Below are 17,358 nucleotides of genomic sequence, written 5' to 3' on the forward strand. Positions count from 1 at the left end.
TTTAGTGGCACTGTCTCGTGCCAGAGTTTTTCCAACAATATCAAGAAGGCCTTATAAAAAGAAGTTAAAGCTATCATGGAAGCATTTTTTAAACCACGGTTGCTATTTTCCTTTTCTTAAAAAAAGGGAGCAGGTGAATGAGGATTAGTTAACTAACAGGTGTTTTTTATTCACATTGAACAATATAAGCTAGTCACGCTGGCACCAGCTGAAAGAGGCCGTGGTGAAAGGAAATCCACAATGCTTTGGAAAAACAATTTCTTTTCTTTTTAAAAATTATTAGCCTTTTTTTTAAAAAAAATTCTTTCCTGTCACTCCCCTCCCATTCCCCTCTTAAAAATATAAAAATGTTGGAGCATTAGTTGACTAAAGCACAATAAATAACCAGTAAACACAAAAACATACTTTATTTGTTTCTTCTTTATACAAAATAAAGAAACTAGAAGCAAAAACTATAATACATCCTTCAATCCGTGTAGCCTCCAATAAACTTTTGGGTTTGAAGTGGTGTTTGCCAGAGACATTCAGACTTGGATCGCTTTTTTATTGGTAGTTTTAGTTATATTTCTGCCCAGTGGAAAACAAACCAAACCCCAATGAAAGTCTCTCCAAACATTAAAGTCCTGCAGTCCTGGAAAGCTGAGCCAGAACTAACCACGAGGGGGCGCCTTGTCATCAGTGAAGGTTTTCTTTTGCAAGACACCAATTCCCATTCCCACCTCCATCACCACAAAACCAACCTTCTAATAAAAAAAAGTGGATTATGAGGGGTTCCCCCCCCCTTTCCAGATTAAGATTAAAAAAGATGCAATTCTGGATGGAGCAAAAAGAAAGAAAGAAAGAAAAAGCCCCCCCCCGCCCCCCGAAAAGTATGAAGTTCAGTCAATCAGGAAATCTGTGATCCAGTCCAGTTCAGCTTTGGTCCAAGAGATGCTGCTTCAGGTACTTGCAGAGGTTAGTCAGCACTGGCACGTCTCGGCCCCGTGCCTGCTAACACGTGGCGAGGAAGAAAGACACTGAGTGCGGGGAGCCCCAGCGGCCCGCGGTCCTGTTGGCTTGGGGCGTGGGGGGACTCCGGAGAATTTTGGCATCAGTGTCAGGCGGCCGGTTTTGGTTCCTGGTGTCTTAGCCGGGGCTGGGACGAGGAGGCGGGATCTGCCTGGGGCAGAGGGATCCGGGGGTCCCCAGCGCCCCCACAAACCCCCGCTGGCTGGGTCAGCCCTACCACACCGCTGCCTCGTTCAGCTCCTGGTTGGGATGCGAGAGGGGGCCGCTGTAGCCGCTGTTGCTGGACATGGAGAAAGGGGGGCTGGGGCCGCCGCTGAAGACCTCGCCGGGGATGGGGTGCAGCGAGCCGGTCAGGCCCGGCTCGGGGCTCGGGGTGTCGGGGTGCGAGATCATGTCGGTGTACCTTTGGTTTTCGGAGGAGTGGTGTCCGGGGAGCGGGGGCTCCAGGGGCCCCAGGGGTGTGGAGCCGGGCCCTGAGGTCGGAAGGTAGCTGGAGTCTGCTGGGGACTGGGCTTGCGAGGGAGGCCCGTGGGGGAAAAAATCGTAGTTCCCGCTTGGCCCGTAGTAGTCTCCTTGGTAATCTGGAGCAGGGGAGAGAGAGGCGGGTGAGGCGGGGCCGGGGCGCTCCGGAGCCTCCCCAGCCCCGTTGGAGCCAGCGCGGAGCCCTGGCGTTTCCCGGGACTGCCCGGAGCTAGCGGCCCCCAGGAACGGCTGCGAACTGCCTGCGCGTAGGGACACAGCCCCGAGGGGCAGGCGGGCACCTCTCTACCCGCAGCCGGGACCCAACACACCCACAAAGGAGATCGGGGCCCGGGGACAGCAGCGCACACGCCTATTCCCCCCGCTCCTTCGCCCGGAGGCGGGTGGATCCCCCGTCTGGCCCGTCGCTTTTGCTCCACCACAGAAGAGCAGCTCATGAAAGCGACTCTCCGGTGGAGCTCAGTGGTCAGCGGCTGCTTCTTTCACTGGCTGCCCCCTCTCCCCCCACCCCCCATGACCCCGATTGCCAGATTCGGTGAGAAAAGCCAGGAAGGGGGTGGATCAAACGCGCCACTGGGGTCCCACCATTATCCGGCTCTAACGGGCGAGCAAGGTCTAGGATCAGAACCCGGCTCCTTTTTTTATCAGTGGCAGAGATTTTTCTCGGACACTTGCACGCTTTTTCGGAAGCCACCAAGCTGCAGACTAGCCCAAGTCCATCGTGTGCAAAATTACAGACTCACTAGATTCCTAACCGGGCACTATTGACTGGAACCGATAATAAAACCAACGTCTTCCGCTAAGCAGCTAGAGCGGACATTCTTTCAGAGGGGACAGAATGATAACAACACGTCTAATACATGGGCAAGGGGGTCAGGTTCACATTTTTAAAGGTTTTGCTGGAAATAAACAGGAGCGGGTGGGAAAAGATGGCGTATTTAATTCGATTAACCGCCTAAGGAACATCGCCCCTGATTGCGCGGTCATCCTGACAAGCAAACCCCCCCGAACACCCCCCAAAACCGCAGCATCGCAGCCGGAATCTTTGAAAATCGCGGAAGTCTCTGGAAAGCCGCGAAATCTGGCACCTGATTAGAAACCGGCCGGGAGGGGAGAATATCTGAACGCGCTGAATTTTTTTCCAACCCTAAAAAGAAAATTGTCTCCATAATTGTAACTGCCCAAAAATTCAGAAGAAGAACTAGGAAAGGTGTCACTGTCTAAAGCGCGCTGTAAAAAAACAAACAACAAATCGCCACTCACAACTCCAGGGAGCTCTGTCTCTCTAGGATGGGGGGGGGGGAAGACTGTGTAAATGGCTGGATGGGGCGGGGGGGGGAAATCTCTTATTTAGCTGGCACAGAAGGAAAGAAAAGGAGGATCCCCCCCCCGCTCAGCAATGGCAGGGTTGCAGGTTCAAAGCCCCCGGCTCACGCAACAGCCAGGCCGGCTGGCACCCCCCCCCCCCCGCACCACATCAGGCGCCGCTAGGGAGGGATCGGCCCCCGCGTGTGGGGAAGGGGCCGAATTTCAAGGGGCCGCACGGCCCAAGCGGGGAGGGGAAGGAGCCGGCGAGGGGAAGAAGACAACTAGCGAACACGCGGGCCCGGCCCCTGTGCTAGTGACCTTCCATATGCTCCGGGCGCGCGGAGGTAATTGGAACAAATGCCGTCTGAAAGAGGTACAAAAGGGGGCAGCTGGAGCTTTGTTCCCGGGCCCACACGCGGGGGGGCGGGGGGCTGAGTGGGAGCGGGCTCTGTTCAGGCAGACAGCTTCATCACAATGGCCTTTTCTTACTTGCTGCAGGGGTGCAAACTTGGCCAAGGACCGGACGGAATCTCGAACAGGGGGATTAGAGGGGATCTCGACAAGCTGAGCTCGCATTCAGGGCGAGGGAGGGCGGGGTGTGTGTGCGGGGGGGGGGAGCCCTTCAAACAGATGCCACAGGAAGGGTGGCAAAGTCATGGCAACCGGCCCTCACCTTCCCTCCTACCCGCTGCCTTGGCCAGTTGGGTCCTTAGCTCGTTGGTTTCTGGGCGAGCATGAGCCGTGATCGGTATCTCCGGGCCAATGAGCAGCAGGGGAGGGAGGGAGAAAGGAAGAGAGAGACAGAGAGAGTGAGGGGTGGAAAGAAAGTGAACTAAAGATGGAGAAGGGTTGGAAAAAATGGAAAGAAAGAAAGAAAGAAAGAAAGAAAGAAAGAAAGAAAGAAAGAAAGAGAAAGGTATGGAGGAATGAAAAGAAAGAAAGAAAGAAAGAAAGATGGGATGGAAAGAAAGAGAAAAGGATGGAGGGATGAAAATGAAAGAGAAAGGGATTGAGGGATAGAAAGAAGGAAAGAGGAAGGGATGGAGGAATGGAAAGAAAGAGAAAGAGATGGAGGGATGGAAAGAGAAAGAGATGGAGGGATGGAAAGAAGGAAAGAGGAAGGGATGGAGGGATGGAAAGAAAGAGGAAGGGATGAGAAGAAGGAAAGAGGAAGGGGTGGAGGGATGGAAAGAAGACGAGATGGAGGGATGAGAAGAAGGAAAGTGGAAGGGGTGGAGGGATGGAAAGAAAGAGAAAAGGATGGAGGGATGGAAAGAAAGAGAAGAAGGAAAGAGGAGGGGATGGAGGGAAAGAGACAAGGATGAAGGAATGGAAAGAAAGAGGAAGGGATGAGAAGAAGGAAAGAGACAAGGATGGAGGGATGGAAAGAAAGAGGAAGGGATGAGAAGAAGGAAAGAGACAAGGATGGAGGGATGGAAAGAAAGAGGAAGGGATGAGAAGAAGGAAAGAGACAAGGATGGAGGGATGGAAAGAAGGAAAGTCTGGGAATATGTTGTATTCAAACTCCTCGAATCCAGCAAGATTCCATTACAATCCAGGGCTGCGGCTGCGGCGGGTCTGCAGACGCGCTAGTCTACTCACAACATCCCCGGGTTTCGCTGCTGGGGAGCAGCGGCAGAGCAGGGCGGCCTCCGCCTTTCACGTGTTACTTTCTGCTTCCTTTAAAAAACCCACCCAAGCTATGTCAGGGCAGGAGCGCGCTCCATCTGCCATGCGATGTATTTCTAAGGGAGGGACGGGAAGACAAGGGAACCCCCTTCTGCCTCGAAAACCGAACCGACACAACCACAACCACCCCTCCGCGCCTCTCCTCTGGCCCCCAAGCCGCAGAGAAGGAATGTTTCTCCTCCTGTCTGGGCGGTGGGTTTCATGATCATTTGCCAGCTATGGGTCTAAATCCGGAGCGTTTACTCCTGGGAGTAAACTTTATTCGGGCGACGAGTCCTGCAGAGCCAGAATCCGGGGTCGGTTACACCGGTGTGACTCCAGATTCACACCAGGGGTAACTGAGGTCAGAATCCGGCCCCTGGCTGTGGACAGGAGTAAGGTAACCAGGACAGGACCGCGCGCCGGAGTAGGAAATTTACTCCCCGTAGTAAAGTTTGGAGGATCGAGCCCTACAGCATCACAGAGGAGCTTCTCTGTGGCACCCCGCTCAGCTCCTGTGAAATCCGAAGCCTCCCGTTCCAGTACGGGAGGAGAGGGGCTTTAGTTGGAGATTAACTCTTTCCTTTCTCTTGGGAACCCCAGACTGCACCGGCAGCGCATGGGTGCGAGCTAACCCTAGGGGCACGGGACGGGAGGCAAAGCCCCCTCCCCGCGAGACCCCATCTCTTCCCGTCTATGCACAACCTCCGAGTAGGAGACACACTGGAGAAACACCGCTCTCCGACTTCTCCGGGCTGCGGAGCTCCCGGCAATCGGACAAGGGTCTCAGCGCCGGGGTTTGCTGGACTCGGGCGAGGTAAGGTTCAGGGCACAGACGGTAACAATTTTACCAGACCCACAAATTCCTTCTCCCGCGCCCAACCGGGAAAGGCGGTAACAATGAATAGAATCCGGAGCTAGCACTTTGGAAGGAAGAAGTGGCGTGAACCGGATTGGGAGAAAGCATCAAGACCTTCCCTTAAAGACAAACTCCAGAGTCTTACGGCCAGCTAATACCCAATGCAAGCAGCGGGCTCTCCCCTTTAAACGACACAATGAAATGCTATACAATGCAATAGAGTTACAACTTCAGAGGCTTAATTTCTAAAGGTGGCAAAAGAAAGAATACAAAGAAACGAGAAAGAAAGAACAAATGACCAAAAGAAAGAAAGAAAGAAAGAAAGAAAGAAAGAAAGAAAGAAAGAAAGAAAGAACAATGATCAAATAGAAAAGAACGAACAAATAAATCGATTAACAAGAGAGAAAAATGAAAGAAAGAACAATGATCAAATACAAAAATGAACAGATGAATCGATGAACAAGAAAAAAAGAAAGATGAAAGAATGAACAATGATCAAATAAAAATTAACAAATGAATGGACAAGAAAGAAAGAAAGATGAAAAAAAACAATAATCAAATACAAACGAACAAATGAATGGATGAACAAGAAAAAAAGAAAGAACTAGGATCAAATAAAAATGAAAGAAAGAAAAGCGAAAGAATGAAAAATGATCAAGAAAGAGAAAGAAAGAAAGAAAGAAAGAAAGAAAGAAAGAAAGAAAGAAAGAAAGAAAGAAAGAAAGAAAGAAAGAAAGAAAAAGAAAGTAAGGTTCCTCTAGCCTTAATTTGTTTGCTCTGGGCTCTGTGTTTGTTTTGTTTTTTTACAATGTTTGAATACAAAGAGTGTTAGGGGGTCATCCAGGAAGTGATCCATAAAATGCTCATTACCTCCATAATAAGTGTAAGGGGTAGAACCCAACATTTCAGATTCATCCAGCCTGCCTCCCAGAGGGCGCATGCGCCGAGGACTCCTGAAGAAGGCATGCCTCCTGGCCCCCAGCGCGCTCAGCTGTTTCATTCTCCTCTCTTTGGACCTTCGATTCTGGAACCAAACCTGCGGGCAAATGAAACCACATCAGCAACGTGGTGACAACATCCACCCCAACCCCACCGCTCCCGCCAGCTGTCTCCCAAGGCCCTGTCAAGCCACCCGGGCGCTTTGGAGGGGCAGGCACAAGTTGATTCATTTGTTCTGACCTGCCTGATTTTAACCAGCCTGGCCTGTCTCTTGCACTACGTGTCTGCCACCAGGACGGCCTCGTCTCTAGATTAATCGACTAACGCCCTGATTGAGCTCTGCAATGTAGGGGCGCATAGATCTGCTGCTGTACGCACATATACAGACAGATCGGGAAGGTGGTGTTAATAGGATGCCAGCTAAGAGGCGGGTTCCCTCCACATGATCGCCTCAAGATGTTCCAAGTTTTTCCCTGCAGGATTTGCCAGATGAAGGCAGCAGCGAGTCCCATCCTGCCCCCCGCCAACTCCCAGCTGACAGGCTCCCCGAAGATCCGCTTTCCCATTCTTTGGACAAGCCGGATACTTTCTGGACCCTTTACAAGAGGCAGGCGAAGAGGCTCTGAAGAAAAATGAGGAGAAACTTTCAACCGGGGGATTAAACTCGGCAGTTTAGCCAATGGAGCAGATTGGCTTTGAATTAAAAAGAAGAGGAAAGTTGCGAGTGAACTCTGAGAACCATCCAAGAGTGAAGGATTTTTGCACACCCTTGGAGAGGTTTATAATGAAGTGTGCTTCCTACCCCCCTCCTCTAAAGCCTAGAAGACAGATTCATAAAGGCAATTAAAGGGACTTTTCAAACTACAAACCGTTGTGGGGGTGCCTGCTTTCCTAATCTAGCTATCCATCCATCGACAGCCACGTAGAGCAATGGAGAGACAGCTAGAAACGTATAGCGATAAATGAGAACACAGACACCTAGATAAATAAATGGATATGTACAGCGCCCGATGATGCTAAAGGGGGAGGGGGGAATTCTTGGACATTTTCCCATCTTGCAGATTTCAGAGATGAAATACAGAACCCTTCATCCCCCCTTTTGTTTGGCCTGGAACATTTTTTTTTCACACGCTCAACACTATATATTTGCCAACAGAACAGCAAAAACGTCGTTGCGTATATTACTTTAATAGTAGCAAGAGACCCGAACATACTTCTCTGGTTCATCTCAATCTATGGCTCTGTTTTGGGGATTGTTTCTACCCCCCCCCCAGTTCCTCGTTAATATAAACGTGCAGATTCTCTGAACCAACGCTGTGACTATATCTTGTTGCAAAATGTCAAGATAGAGACAGCTCTCGGGTTGACCCAGTTTAAAGGACTGAAGTTAATTTCTTCTCTAGACCCCCCCTTTGCTTTACAAAGGTTTCTTTATACTTTTAATTTATGATTCATGGAAATATTTTTTTTGGGGGGAGGAGGGGGCTCTGAACTCTCTTGAGCTGATTGGCTTAGCCTGAAAGTTCCTCCAGGCAAGTACAGGATCAAGAGATTTTAGTGGAGAACTGACATGGCTTCAAATAAGTAAGCAGGAAACCGAACGGAGGCGGAGGTAGCAGGTTGACACCGAGTTTGGAAGAACGTCCCACCAGGTGTTGGCTGGAGATGTAATAGTCCAGCCTGCTGGATTTTACATCCAGCACCAGATACAGCCCATAGACCCGGAGCCTAGTGGGGACAGCTTGGTCGTGTTGTGGTGTTGGCTAGCATGGCCTCCATTCGCCTTGGCTTCAGCTCCCACTGACGTCAACCGGAGCTTTTTCATTGACCTCGATGGGAGCTGAGTCCGTTCTTTGGCTGCTCCAAAGCTCACTGAAATCAAGGGCAGTCGCTCCGCTTTGGCTCACTCACTCCACGCGCTGCCCAGAGTGCGGGGGGGGCTCCGACTCCCCCGGGGAAGGCTGAGCCCCAAAGCTCCAGGCCGGCGGGGGTCAGCACCAATTAGATAACCAGAGAGCTTCCAAACAAAATCTCCGATCAGCAGCGCTAGTACTAACCACGGTGGCCAATGATTAGAACTGTTAGCATAATATTGACAAGCGGAAATTGTCCTCTTGGTTAGGCACGAGGAAGCGTTCAGTATCCGGATAACACCCCGAGAGATAGAGCGGGAAGTGAGCGGTGGCGTGGGAGTGAGGAGCTCTGGGCTCGAGTCCCAACTTTGCCCCAAGCCCTAGGGGGGCACCTGAGCAAATCACGTCACTGCCTTGTGCCTCAGTTTCCCCAGCTGTAAAATGGGGGGTTACCTCATTCGTAAAGCCTTTGAAAGGGGCGTGTGTAATTATTACAAAGGGGAGATATTCATAGCAAAGATCTACTTGGCCTCGCCTTTGTTTATATGCTAATTTCCTCCGACACTTTGGCGGCTTGCCAGATCCCTTTTCTTGACAGGTCACAACTTTCTCCCCCCTCCATCCCGCACTTCTCACAGCCCACCTGAAGTCACACTGCTGAGTTTGGGACGTCACAGTCATCTCCATGGCGACAGGCTGTGAGGTAACAAAAGAAGGTGGCTGGGAGCTGTAACCCAATGGCGAGGGCAGCAGGACTGACTAGTATAAGTGCTCGCCCCACCTGGTTAAGCAGATGCTGATGCTATGGGCGGTCACTCTAGTCCCTGGTTTTGATCCTTCCTCCTATGCTCTGCCAGGGCGCCCCTTGTAGCCGAGCTTGTCTGTACCTGGATCACTCTCATGTTGAGCCCCGTCTCCTGGGCCAGCTGTTCCCGGATGTGCCTGGTAGGTTTGGGGGTAGCAGCAAAGGCAGCCTTGAGAGTCTCCAGTTGCTTGGCTTTAATTGTAGTCCGAGGTCCCCTCCTCTTGGTGCCCGAGTTCTGCTCCTCGTTCTCGTTGTTGGTGGTCTCTTTGTCCGAGGAGGTGGAATTGTCTGTTTCCTTTGTATCATCCTGCATGGGGTCCTGGAGATCCGGGGACAAACTTCTGTCTGTACAGGAGGACACTGCAAGGGAGAGGCAGAGAGAGGTGGATGACTCTGGGCAGAGATGGGACCCTCAGCCCCACTGTCCCTCCCAGGCAGGGGAGCGGAGGGGGGGGGTTGAACTGCTCTGGAGGTCAGATCCTCCTGACTCTCTGCGCTAAAGTAACACGAACCAATCACTCCCCAGTGAACCCCACGAAGAGGTAATGAGGGGTCTGAATTAGCAGCAGCCCGGGCTCCTCGGTCTATGTGGCAACACCCCTGGCCTTTTCTGTCACTGGAGCAGGCAGAGGGTGTGACTCCGGTGTGAAACCCCTGGCTGCGGTGGCGTCGCATCGGATTTACACCAGGGTGACTGGATCCGGATGGCAGATTTGCAGCCCGTTGGCACAGAGGGGAGTTGTCCTGTCCCAGGCCCGAGGCTCCCACACTGGGGAAGGAAGCGCTTTCGTTTGGACCAGCTGAGCGTTTTCCTTTCAGGCACAAACCGAGCCACAGCTGGGGACCAAGAACCCACTGCCACAAAGCCTTGGCTGTAACCACCCGGGCTCGGGGAGTGAATCACCGCCTGGGCCCTGCCTCATCCCCCCACGCTTCGGAGCCAGCGAACCCCTGTGCCTGGGGTCGGAAACGGGCTCACCCCCAAACAGGCCCCTGGGCAACCTCTGCTCGCCTGGCTCAGAGCAGCAGCCCGAGGGAGCCGCCTGGCAAGATCCAGCCGCGGGTGCTGAAAGGAGACAGAGCCCAGGGAAAGGGGGTGAGCACAGGCCACAGGCATAGACCGCTGGGCCAGCGAGGGCCCGATCCCGCCGCCCCGAGGCAGAGACAACTCCCAAGGATCGGGTCCACAACGCGTGCTCGTGCCTATGAATAGCCTGTTATGTCCACACCCGCCACAATGAGACACAGACACAGCAGACTACATCCATTGCCTTTCGTGAGGGGCTCTGACGCCACAGGGGGAAAGACAGAGCGAGAGGAAGAAGGGAGGAAAATCTGAGGATTTGTGTGTGATTCTGGGGGAAAGGAAGAACGTTTATCCGCGGAGGGAGAAGGTGGAAGGCCTCGGACGCTGTTAGCCCCATGGCCGTGAGGGGATCGCTCCCCGGAGTGAGGGTTGGAAGCTCGGGGCCTTGTCTGGCTTCTCTTCGCATATAAGGAAGCCGGGAAAATATCCCAGGCCCTGGGGCTTTTTTTAAGATCGCAAAGCGTGGGCGGAGTTTAGGGGACAGTAATGTTCGTAGCCAAATCGAACAGGAACCCGGAAAAAAACCACCTGTCTCCCCAAACTCCCACACCCCCCTTCCCCGGACTGGTCACATGTTCCCAGCTGGGTCTGTAGCTGTAACTGACAACGGCCGCTTTCCCCCAGCACCTGCTGAAGGTGCGGCCTGGATTTGGTTTAAATGGAAATATCTCTTCGTTTTCCACTTCCAATCCTGGCTCAGACCTCCATCCTCCTCCAGCCCCCTTTCTCCCCTCCCCACCAGGTTTTAGTCCACTTTTCTACTCTCCCTCCCCCCTCTCCGAACCGCAAATATTAAAATAAAATAAAAAGAGGGGGAAAAACAGATGTGTGTATAAAGATCGAAAATAATAAATCGGTAAAGGATCCCCCCAAAAAACACACCCACGATTGTGGGTATCCGACAGCTATAGCTCAGGTTGTATCTGGTGCCAGAGAGGGATGCTTGTGTGTGTGTGTGTGTGTGTGTGTGTGTGAGAGAGAGAGAGAGAGAGAGAGAGAGAGAGAGAGAAAGAGAGAGAGAGAGACCCAGCCAATACAAAAAAGACTTAAAGTCCCCCAGTTTGCTAGAATTTGCTGTTGGAATATGAAACTAACCCCCCCCTCCCGGGTGCTTTTTTGAATTCACACCTATGCTAGGCCTCTAAAGTCCCACACCGGCTTAGAGGCTGGCGGACGCTCCATACCTGAGTTGAGGCTCCCTTCCTTTAAGCTGGGCGAGTTCAAATAGTCCTCTTTGCAAACAAATTTGTTTTCGTCTATGATATAAAGTTCCTCTCCCGTGGAGAGCTGTTTGTTGCAAACCATGCACGTGAAACAGTTCAGGTGAAAGACTTTGTTTCGGGCTTTCCTGACGAGGTCGCTTGGAGAGATGCCTTGGGAGCAGCCTGCGCATTTGGTACCGAACCTCCTAAAAACGGAGCAGAGACAGAGAGAGACGGGAGGAAGATAAATACCCGTGTGCTTAGCGGCCGGCCCCAGAGTCCCCTCCAGTTTATACGTGCATCGTCCCCAACTGCGGGCGCGTGGGTGGAGGGGGGAGAGATGAGGCCATTAAAGCAATTGCCTGGATTCCGACAAGGAAAGGGAAGCGGACTTGGTCGCCTGCAAAATGCGTGCGCAAAATTATTCCTCTGGTGGCGAGCAAAACGCGTCTCAAGCAGCCCAAGCGAGGACTCGCATTTACGTGTGAATGCCCTTGTTTGACTCCATACAAATGGACAGCCCCTCACCCCCACTTTAATAGTTCCGTCTCCACGGCAAATATTCCGGGGTGTCTGTTTTGTTTGGTCCCTCCCCTATCTCCGGCAGGTAGAAAGCGGCCCCGACCTTACTTACAGCTTTGGCTCAGGAAAAATCCTCCTCTCTGGGACGCCAAAGCTGGGAGGCGAAGGGGCCATTTCCGGAGCTGGGTTTGGGGGCAGACAGAAATGGGGCGCTCGCTCGCAGCTCGGCATAAGGCGAGGGAAGGGGATCAGGTTTTTATATATGCCCGTGAATGCGTGTGATCCGGCTGGGCCGCTTTAAGGAGCAGCCACGATTCGGTGTAAAAAATAACGACCCGCTTTGGTTTCGCGGGATTTATGGAGCAATTTTTACACCCCGTTGTATCCCCCGGAAAGCTGCGTCCTTTTGTCAGGCGGCATGTCGCCAGGACATAGGAGGTAACCAACGGATCTTCCCGCACAGTCCGAATTCGTCTGAATAGTCGCGTTCTCTTCAATGGTGGCACATTTCGGTTAGTAAATATCTAACCGGGGCCCTTTGGTTGTTAGCGGGGTGAGAAACCCAAAAGAGAAACACAGGGGGCTGCTTATTGAATTCAAAACACGAGTGGGGATAGGGGATGTGAGGATCCTAAAAATGGTCTCCCCCTTCCCAATAAAACAACCCACACATCAGTGCTGAAAATGGTTCTAGTTTTGATCTCCTTTTATTCAGCATTCCAGCCCCCCCCCCGATTTATTTATTAATTATTAATTATTATTAGTAGTGTTAGTATTATGCACTCCAGAAAGGGAATATTTTCCCCGGGGGGGTGATCACTATCAAGCAGCAGAATCGTATCTGTTTTTCAAAGCAGATAATTTAGTTTCCACTTTGGGGCGTTGATTCGGGCACTCTAGAGGGTTGAGGGCACTAGTGGAAGTGGGGTGGACGATAGGGGATAAGGAGAGAAATACAACTGTTTCTTTTCTCCCTTGTTCAAACACAACTTAGAACAGCTTCACGTTCCATGACGTTGATTTAGTGAAAACATTAGAAGTCATAAGTCATTTTTTTGTCTTATCCTGGAGCATAATTGACTCATCTGCACCTTATCAAAAATCATTAAAGGCATTTAAGGAGTTGCAGCGGGAGGGGTGCTGAATGCATAGGGGCTATTAAAAGTAGTTTACATGTGTAAAGGCGAGTGTGACACTTAACCTATTCAAATTCACCTTCTTTAGGGCCTACAGGACTGGGAAAACTGCCGTCTCCCCCCCTCTATATTAATCATCCCCTGAGCTTTTCACCCTTTAGCTAAACAAATGCCCACATTTACCTCAATTACAGCCAGAAACAAAAGGCCAACCGATATTTAGGGCGATTTTACATTTTCAATGAGTTCATTTAAAAGAAAAGGGGGGGGGGGCAGGACAAGTTTGCTCTGTGTATGCACAGCCAATTAGACCACAAAGCCTTGGTCCTAAGCCTCGCTAGGAACTTTAGTGTGCGTTTGAGAATTCCCCATTCAGGCTGGAATATTGGGGCAAAGGAGTTTGGGGATGTCCCCCCATATTCCGCTCTCTCTCTTCTCTCTGCACTTCAGTTCGGATTGAGTCTGATTTATGCTCTGCCTCTCCGCAATCCAAGTGGCTTTGTTTTTAAAGCCCGGGGCATTCGAAAATCAGTTTTCTGCTGAGAAAAGTTTTATTCTTCTCCACTCCAGAATGGTTTTTTTTTAAGTAACCTACAAAACCCGTGCCCTCCCGCCTGGCATACGATCAGCTCGGATCTGGCTCATCCTCGTGCATAGACCTACATTTAAAACATTCGATTCGGGTTACCCCGCCCCCCAGTTCTAGGATCTTCCCTTCTGTACAGAAAACTCTGAGGAATATCGCAAAAGGAAGAAATTGACAATAGGTACAACGGATTTTAAAAAATCACTGAAACCGCTCTGGCCTGCTGATAATAAATGGATACCCCCCCCCCCCTCATAGGAACATATAGGGTTCCTTTGGGGAATTGGAGTGGCATATAGATCTGACACCTTTTGCAGCATCAGGACCGATGGAGCAGACCCCAACAATGTGCCAATTACAGAGCGCTCTTAGCTTGTGGCTAGGCAGCTAGGCAAGGCACCGAAGCAGGGTATCGCTAGATAACCTTGCCCCGCTTTGCTAGCCAAGCAGTTGGGGAAGGGGTTCGCCTCCTCCTTGCGGGACTTACCTGAAAAAGTCATTTTTGCAATAAAGCTTGCCTTCCCTGGAGAAGCATTTCTCAGTCAGGTTGCACTTGCATTCGCAGCACTGGACACATTTAATGTGCCATGCCCTGTCCAACACGTTCAGCAGAAACCTGTCCAAGATGGGCCGCTCGCAGCCTGCACAATGCACCATCATGACCTCCGCAGAGGAAGGCGAGACCAGCACACTAAAGCAGAATGCAACCCCCACCCCGCCGCCGCAAGCGATCGCAAAGGGGGGAAACGCAGAACAACCCGGGCAGCTTCTTGCCTTCTTCTCCTGGGCGTCCTGAGGGCAGGCGAAAAGTGTCGCGTGGACTTTCCAGCCCCCCTCCACTGAGGCAGACGCCTCTCTTCCCCCACGCCCCTCACACCTCTCCCAGCAGGTTCAGTGGGGGGGAAGCCAAGCAAAGATATCCCGGTGGGGTGACTTTCCCGGTGCCTTTCAATTGAGCAGCATCTCGGCCTGGAGCAGCATCAGCGCCTCTGTGGGTGCAGCCGGTCCACGAAAGGGATTAATAACAACACATAATAATCATAACCATCATAAAAAGCCAGGAGCCCCGGGTTCCTACGTGTAGATGGCTGGTTGGGACTTTTCTCCACTTTCACGCTGTTCCCATCTTCAGCTTTGTCTCCCAGTTTAGTAATTCGCGCATCCTTATTCAGATTTGGTGACGTCTCGCGGAACGTAGAGAGGCCGGGGGCCAATGAGAAGGCGGTGGTCATGGCAACCTCTTAATTTATAGCATATCTAAATTGGCTCCAGCCTTGTGCTTGGCACAGAGGGAAAAAAACAAGGCACCACTATTGTTGAGTAGTAGGTTTTACCTGGTGCGGGGGCTAAGTAAGTATTTACCTTTATTTTGTTTGCAGGGGTGGGTGGGTGCAGATTAATTTTTTTTTTGCGGTGGAGGGGGGCTAATATTTTATCTTTCTCTTCTTGGGGCGCTGGGTGGGGGAGGGATGAGACCTCGGGGAGGTCACTGCACCTGCAAAACAAGCTCTGTTTCGCCTCAGTGTCAACAGAAAGCCAGTGAAAGCAGCGAATGGCCTCTTTGCATAAGCAGAAAAGATGGAAATTCTTGCTCTTTTGTCGAGTGATCTCCATGAATCCAAATAAAAAAAGAGAAAAGCCAAAGGACCCCGATCTAGGGGGTGTTTAGGCCACTGGCATTCTGAGGGGAGTGCCCCCCAGGAGAAGGCAGATTCAGACAATGTCTGGGGATGAAAAGTTATCTGTTATGTACTTCTCAGATATGAAGGTAATTGACCCCCTGGCGAGCTAGTTGGCCTTTGTTATACAGATTGGGGGGCGGGGGCATTTAAAAAAAGATTTTCTTTGAGTAATTTACAACATCTTTAAAACCAGAGTCAACATGAGAACGAAGGGAGGCGAATCAGGAAAGCAAACCCCCTTTGGAAAGAGAGAGCCTTGCTGTTCTTGTGCTGTTGTATATGATTTTTCTCTTTAATTTCAGGTCCTGCGGACTTTTAAATTACCCAGTCACCTTGTGCGCAAGGTGATGGCTCGAATGAATTAACCTTTTTAAAGAAATGTTCTAGAGCTGAAAATATGTCCGAGTTAAAATAAAAGTTGTTGTCTTAAACTGCTAGATAGATAGATGATAAAATGTTGATAGATCATCTATCTAGCAATTAGATAAATGAGAAGCTATAGCAATAGATAAAATAGATTAGATGATAAAATGTTATTGATAGATGATCTAGCTAGCAACAGATAGATTCGAAGGTGTAGACAGATAGACAGAAAATTAAATCGATAAGAATGTATAACAACAGTGAAGAATGTATATAGATGGTTAGGTAGATTGGAATGTATGGGGAGGACATATGAGAAGGTAAAGCCATCGATATATGATAGATAGATTAGTGGGTGTAGCCATAGATGGACAGATAGAAATACAGTTAAGCAGATACCAATGCATAACAATAGTGAAGAATCTCAACATGGGATTTTTTTCTAAAAGCTCTGCTCTAGGAATTATTTTGGGGGAAGTTCTCCGGCCTGTTACACAGGAGGCCAGACTAGATGTTTACAATGGTCCCTTCTGGCCTTGGAATTTATGAATCTATCAGTGTACAGGGATGGATAGATAGATAGATAGATAGATAGATAGATGGATAGATAGATAGATAGATTTCCCTAGAGTTAGGTGAATCTGTATAGCTATAGAGAGATCCGTACATTTCACTTAGCATCGTTGGATTAATGTACTTGTTGAACCTAATAAATCTAATATTTGCAAATGTTTCAGTCAGAGCGCATTTAAAGTGTGTAAATCCGAGTGTTGGAGACAGGTATTTCAATTAATCCATCCACAATGCCTTAGTGAGCGAGGCCGGCTGCAGCTGGCCTGCTAAACAAGGGGGGACGGTTTGTTTGCAGGATTTGGTTGTTGTTGTTACTTAGGTGTTTGGGGGGGAGGAGGGTTGGGAAGGCCGATCCCCTGCTTCCTCCTCCTTTTGTCATGCGAGGGACAAATGACAATGCTGGCACAATAGATTAAGTTATAAGGTTCTCTTGCTCCGTCCGTCCCCCCCATTCCCACCCCTCTAGAAGGGGAGGGCTGGACAAGTGTTTCACAAAGCAATTGTTAATGGAAAAGTACCCAAATGTTTAGTTAGTCATTTCATTAAGTCTGGTAATGAAGAGAACACTTAGACACCAATGTGGAGAGCAGCATTTTTTCGGGAGCCGTGTGGGGCGAGGAGCGGGTGAGGGGCAGAGCTTAAAAGCAGCTCTGAGCAATCCTGCTAGAAATAAAATAATCTCTCTCTTAAGTGCCTAAGCACCACCAGCTAACGAGTTCCGTTAGAAATCCAGGTGGCTGTGCAGAGAGAAGCCCTTCGCTCAGGTGCATCGCTGACTCGAGAATCTAAGAGAAATAGATTCCCTTTCACACTTACTAAAAATCTTTCTTCGAGGGAAAAGTAATTGACTTGAGGTTTGGTGATACCTTTCTCCTTTTGCAGAAAGGAAAAATAAAAAACCCCTTGAGAGTGTCCCCAGCCTTCTTTTAGGACAGCATTCTGCGAACTATTTGCACGCAGAGAGGTTTCTTGTTGTTAGTTGGTTTTCTTGTATGCATTTTTTTTTAAAGTCGGGAGACCAAAAATGTGTTTGACACCTTCTTGGGACTTTAAAAAACGGTATTTCATGAATCTTTTGCACTAGTTAATATGTCAATAGGGAAATTCCCCATTGTAGCGGAGAGGCACCCCTGGTAGGATAAATAAAAGTCAATATCCATTAATGTTCTCCGTTCAATACATAAACAAACTGATCATTCACTAGAGCAAACAGAAGAGCCTGAAATTCACAAAAAGGGTAATATTCTTTTGAGGGAGGAGGGGAGAAAAATCGGAGGAAATATTTTT

At 50.1% G+C, this 17,358-nt stretch overlaps 1 protein-coding gene across 1 annotated transcript; it reads right to left on the reverse strand.

Annotated features, from left to right (window-relative positions):
- Positions 1-470: 470 nt before the first annotated feature.
- LHX5 (LIM homeobox 5) lies at positions 471-14,542 on the reverse strand. Its single transcript, XM_054006695.1, has 5 exons — positions 13,941-14,542; positions 11,192-11,415; positions 9,003-9,280; positions 6,194-6,359; positions 471-1,589 (listed from the first exon to the last, which is right to left on the reverse strand). The coding sequence occupies exons 1-5, from the start codon at positions 14,111-14,113 to the stop codon at positions 1,222-1,224; spliced, it is 1,209 nt and encodes a 402-aa protein (XP_053862670.1). The 5' UTR covers positions 14,114-14,542; the 3' UTR covers positions 471-1,221.
- Positions 14,543-17,358: the final 2,816 nt, after the last annotated feature.

This window comes from Malaclemys terrapin, chromosome 16, assembly GCF_027887155.1.
Source record: "Malaclemys terrapin pileata isolate rMalTer1 chromosome 16, rMalTer1.hap1, whole genome shotgun sequence".
Lineage (NCBI taxonomy): Eukaryota > Metazoa > Chordata > Testudines > Emydidae > Malaclemys > Malaclemys terrapin.

What these genes read in the sequence shown, in the direction of transcription:
- LHX5 (XM_054006695.1), bottom strand. Translation starts at nt 14,113, where the DNA reads ATGATGGTGCATTGTGCAGGCTGCGAGCGGCCCATCTTGGACAGGTTT. An exon ending in TGCAAAAATGACTTTTTCAG is followed by an intron (nt 11,416 to 13,940) that starts GTAAGTCCCGCA and finishes CTCCGTTTTTAG; the next exon opens with GAGGTTCGGTACCAAATGCG. An exon ending in CCCTTACACTTATTATGGAG is followed by an intron (nt 1,590 to 6,193) that starts GTAATGAGCATT and finishes CCCCTGCTCCAG; the next exon opens with ATTACCAAGGAGACTACTAC.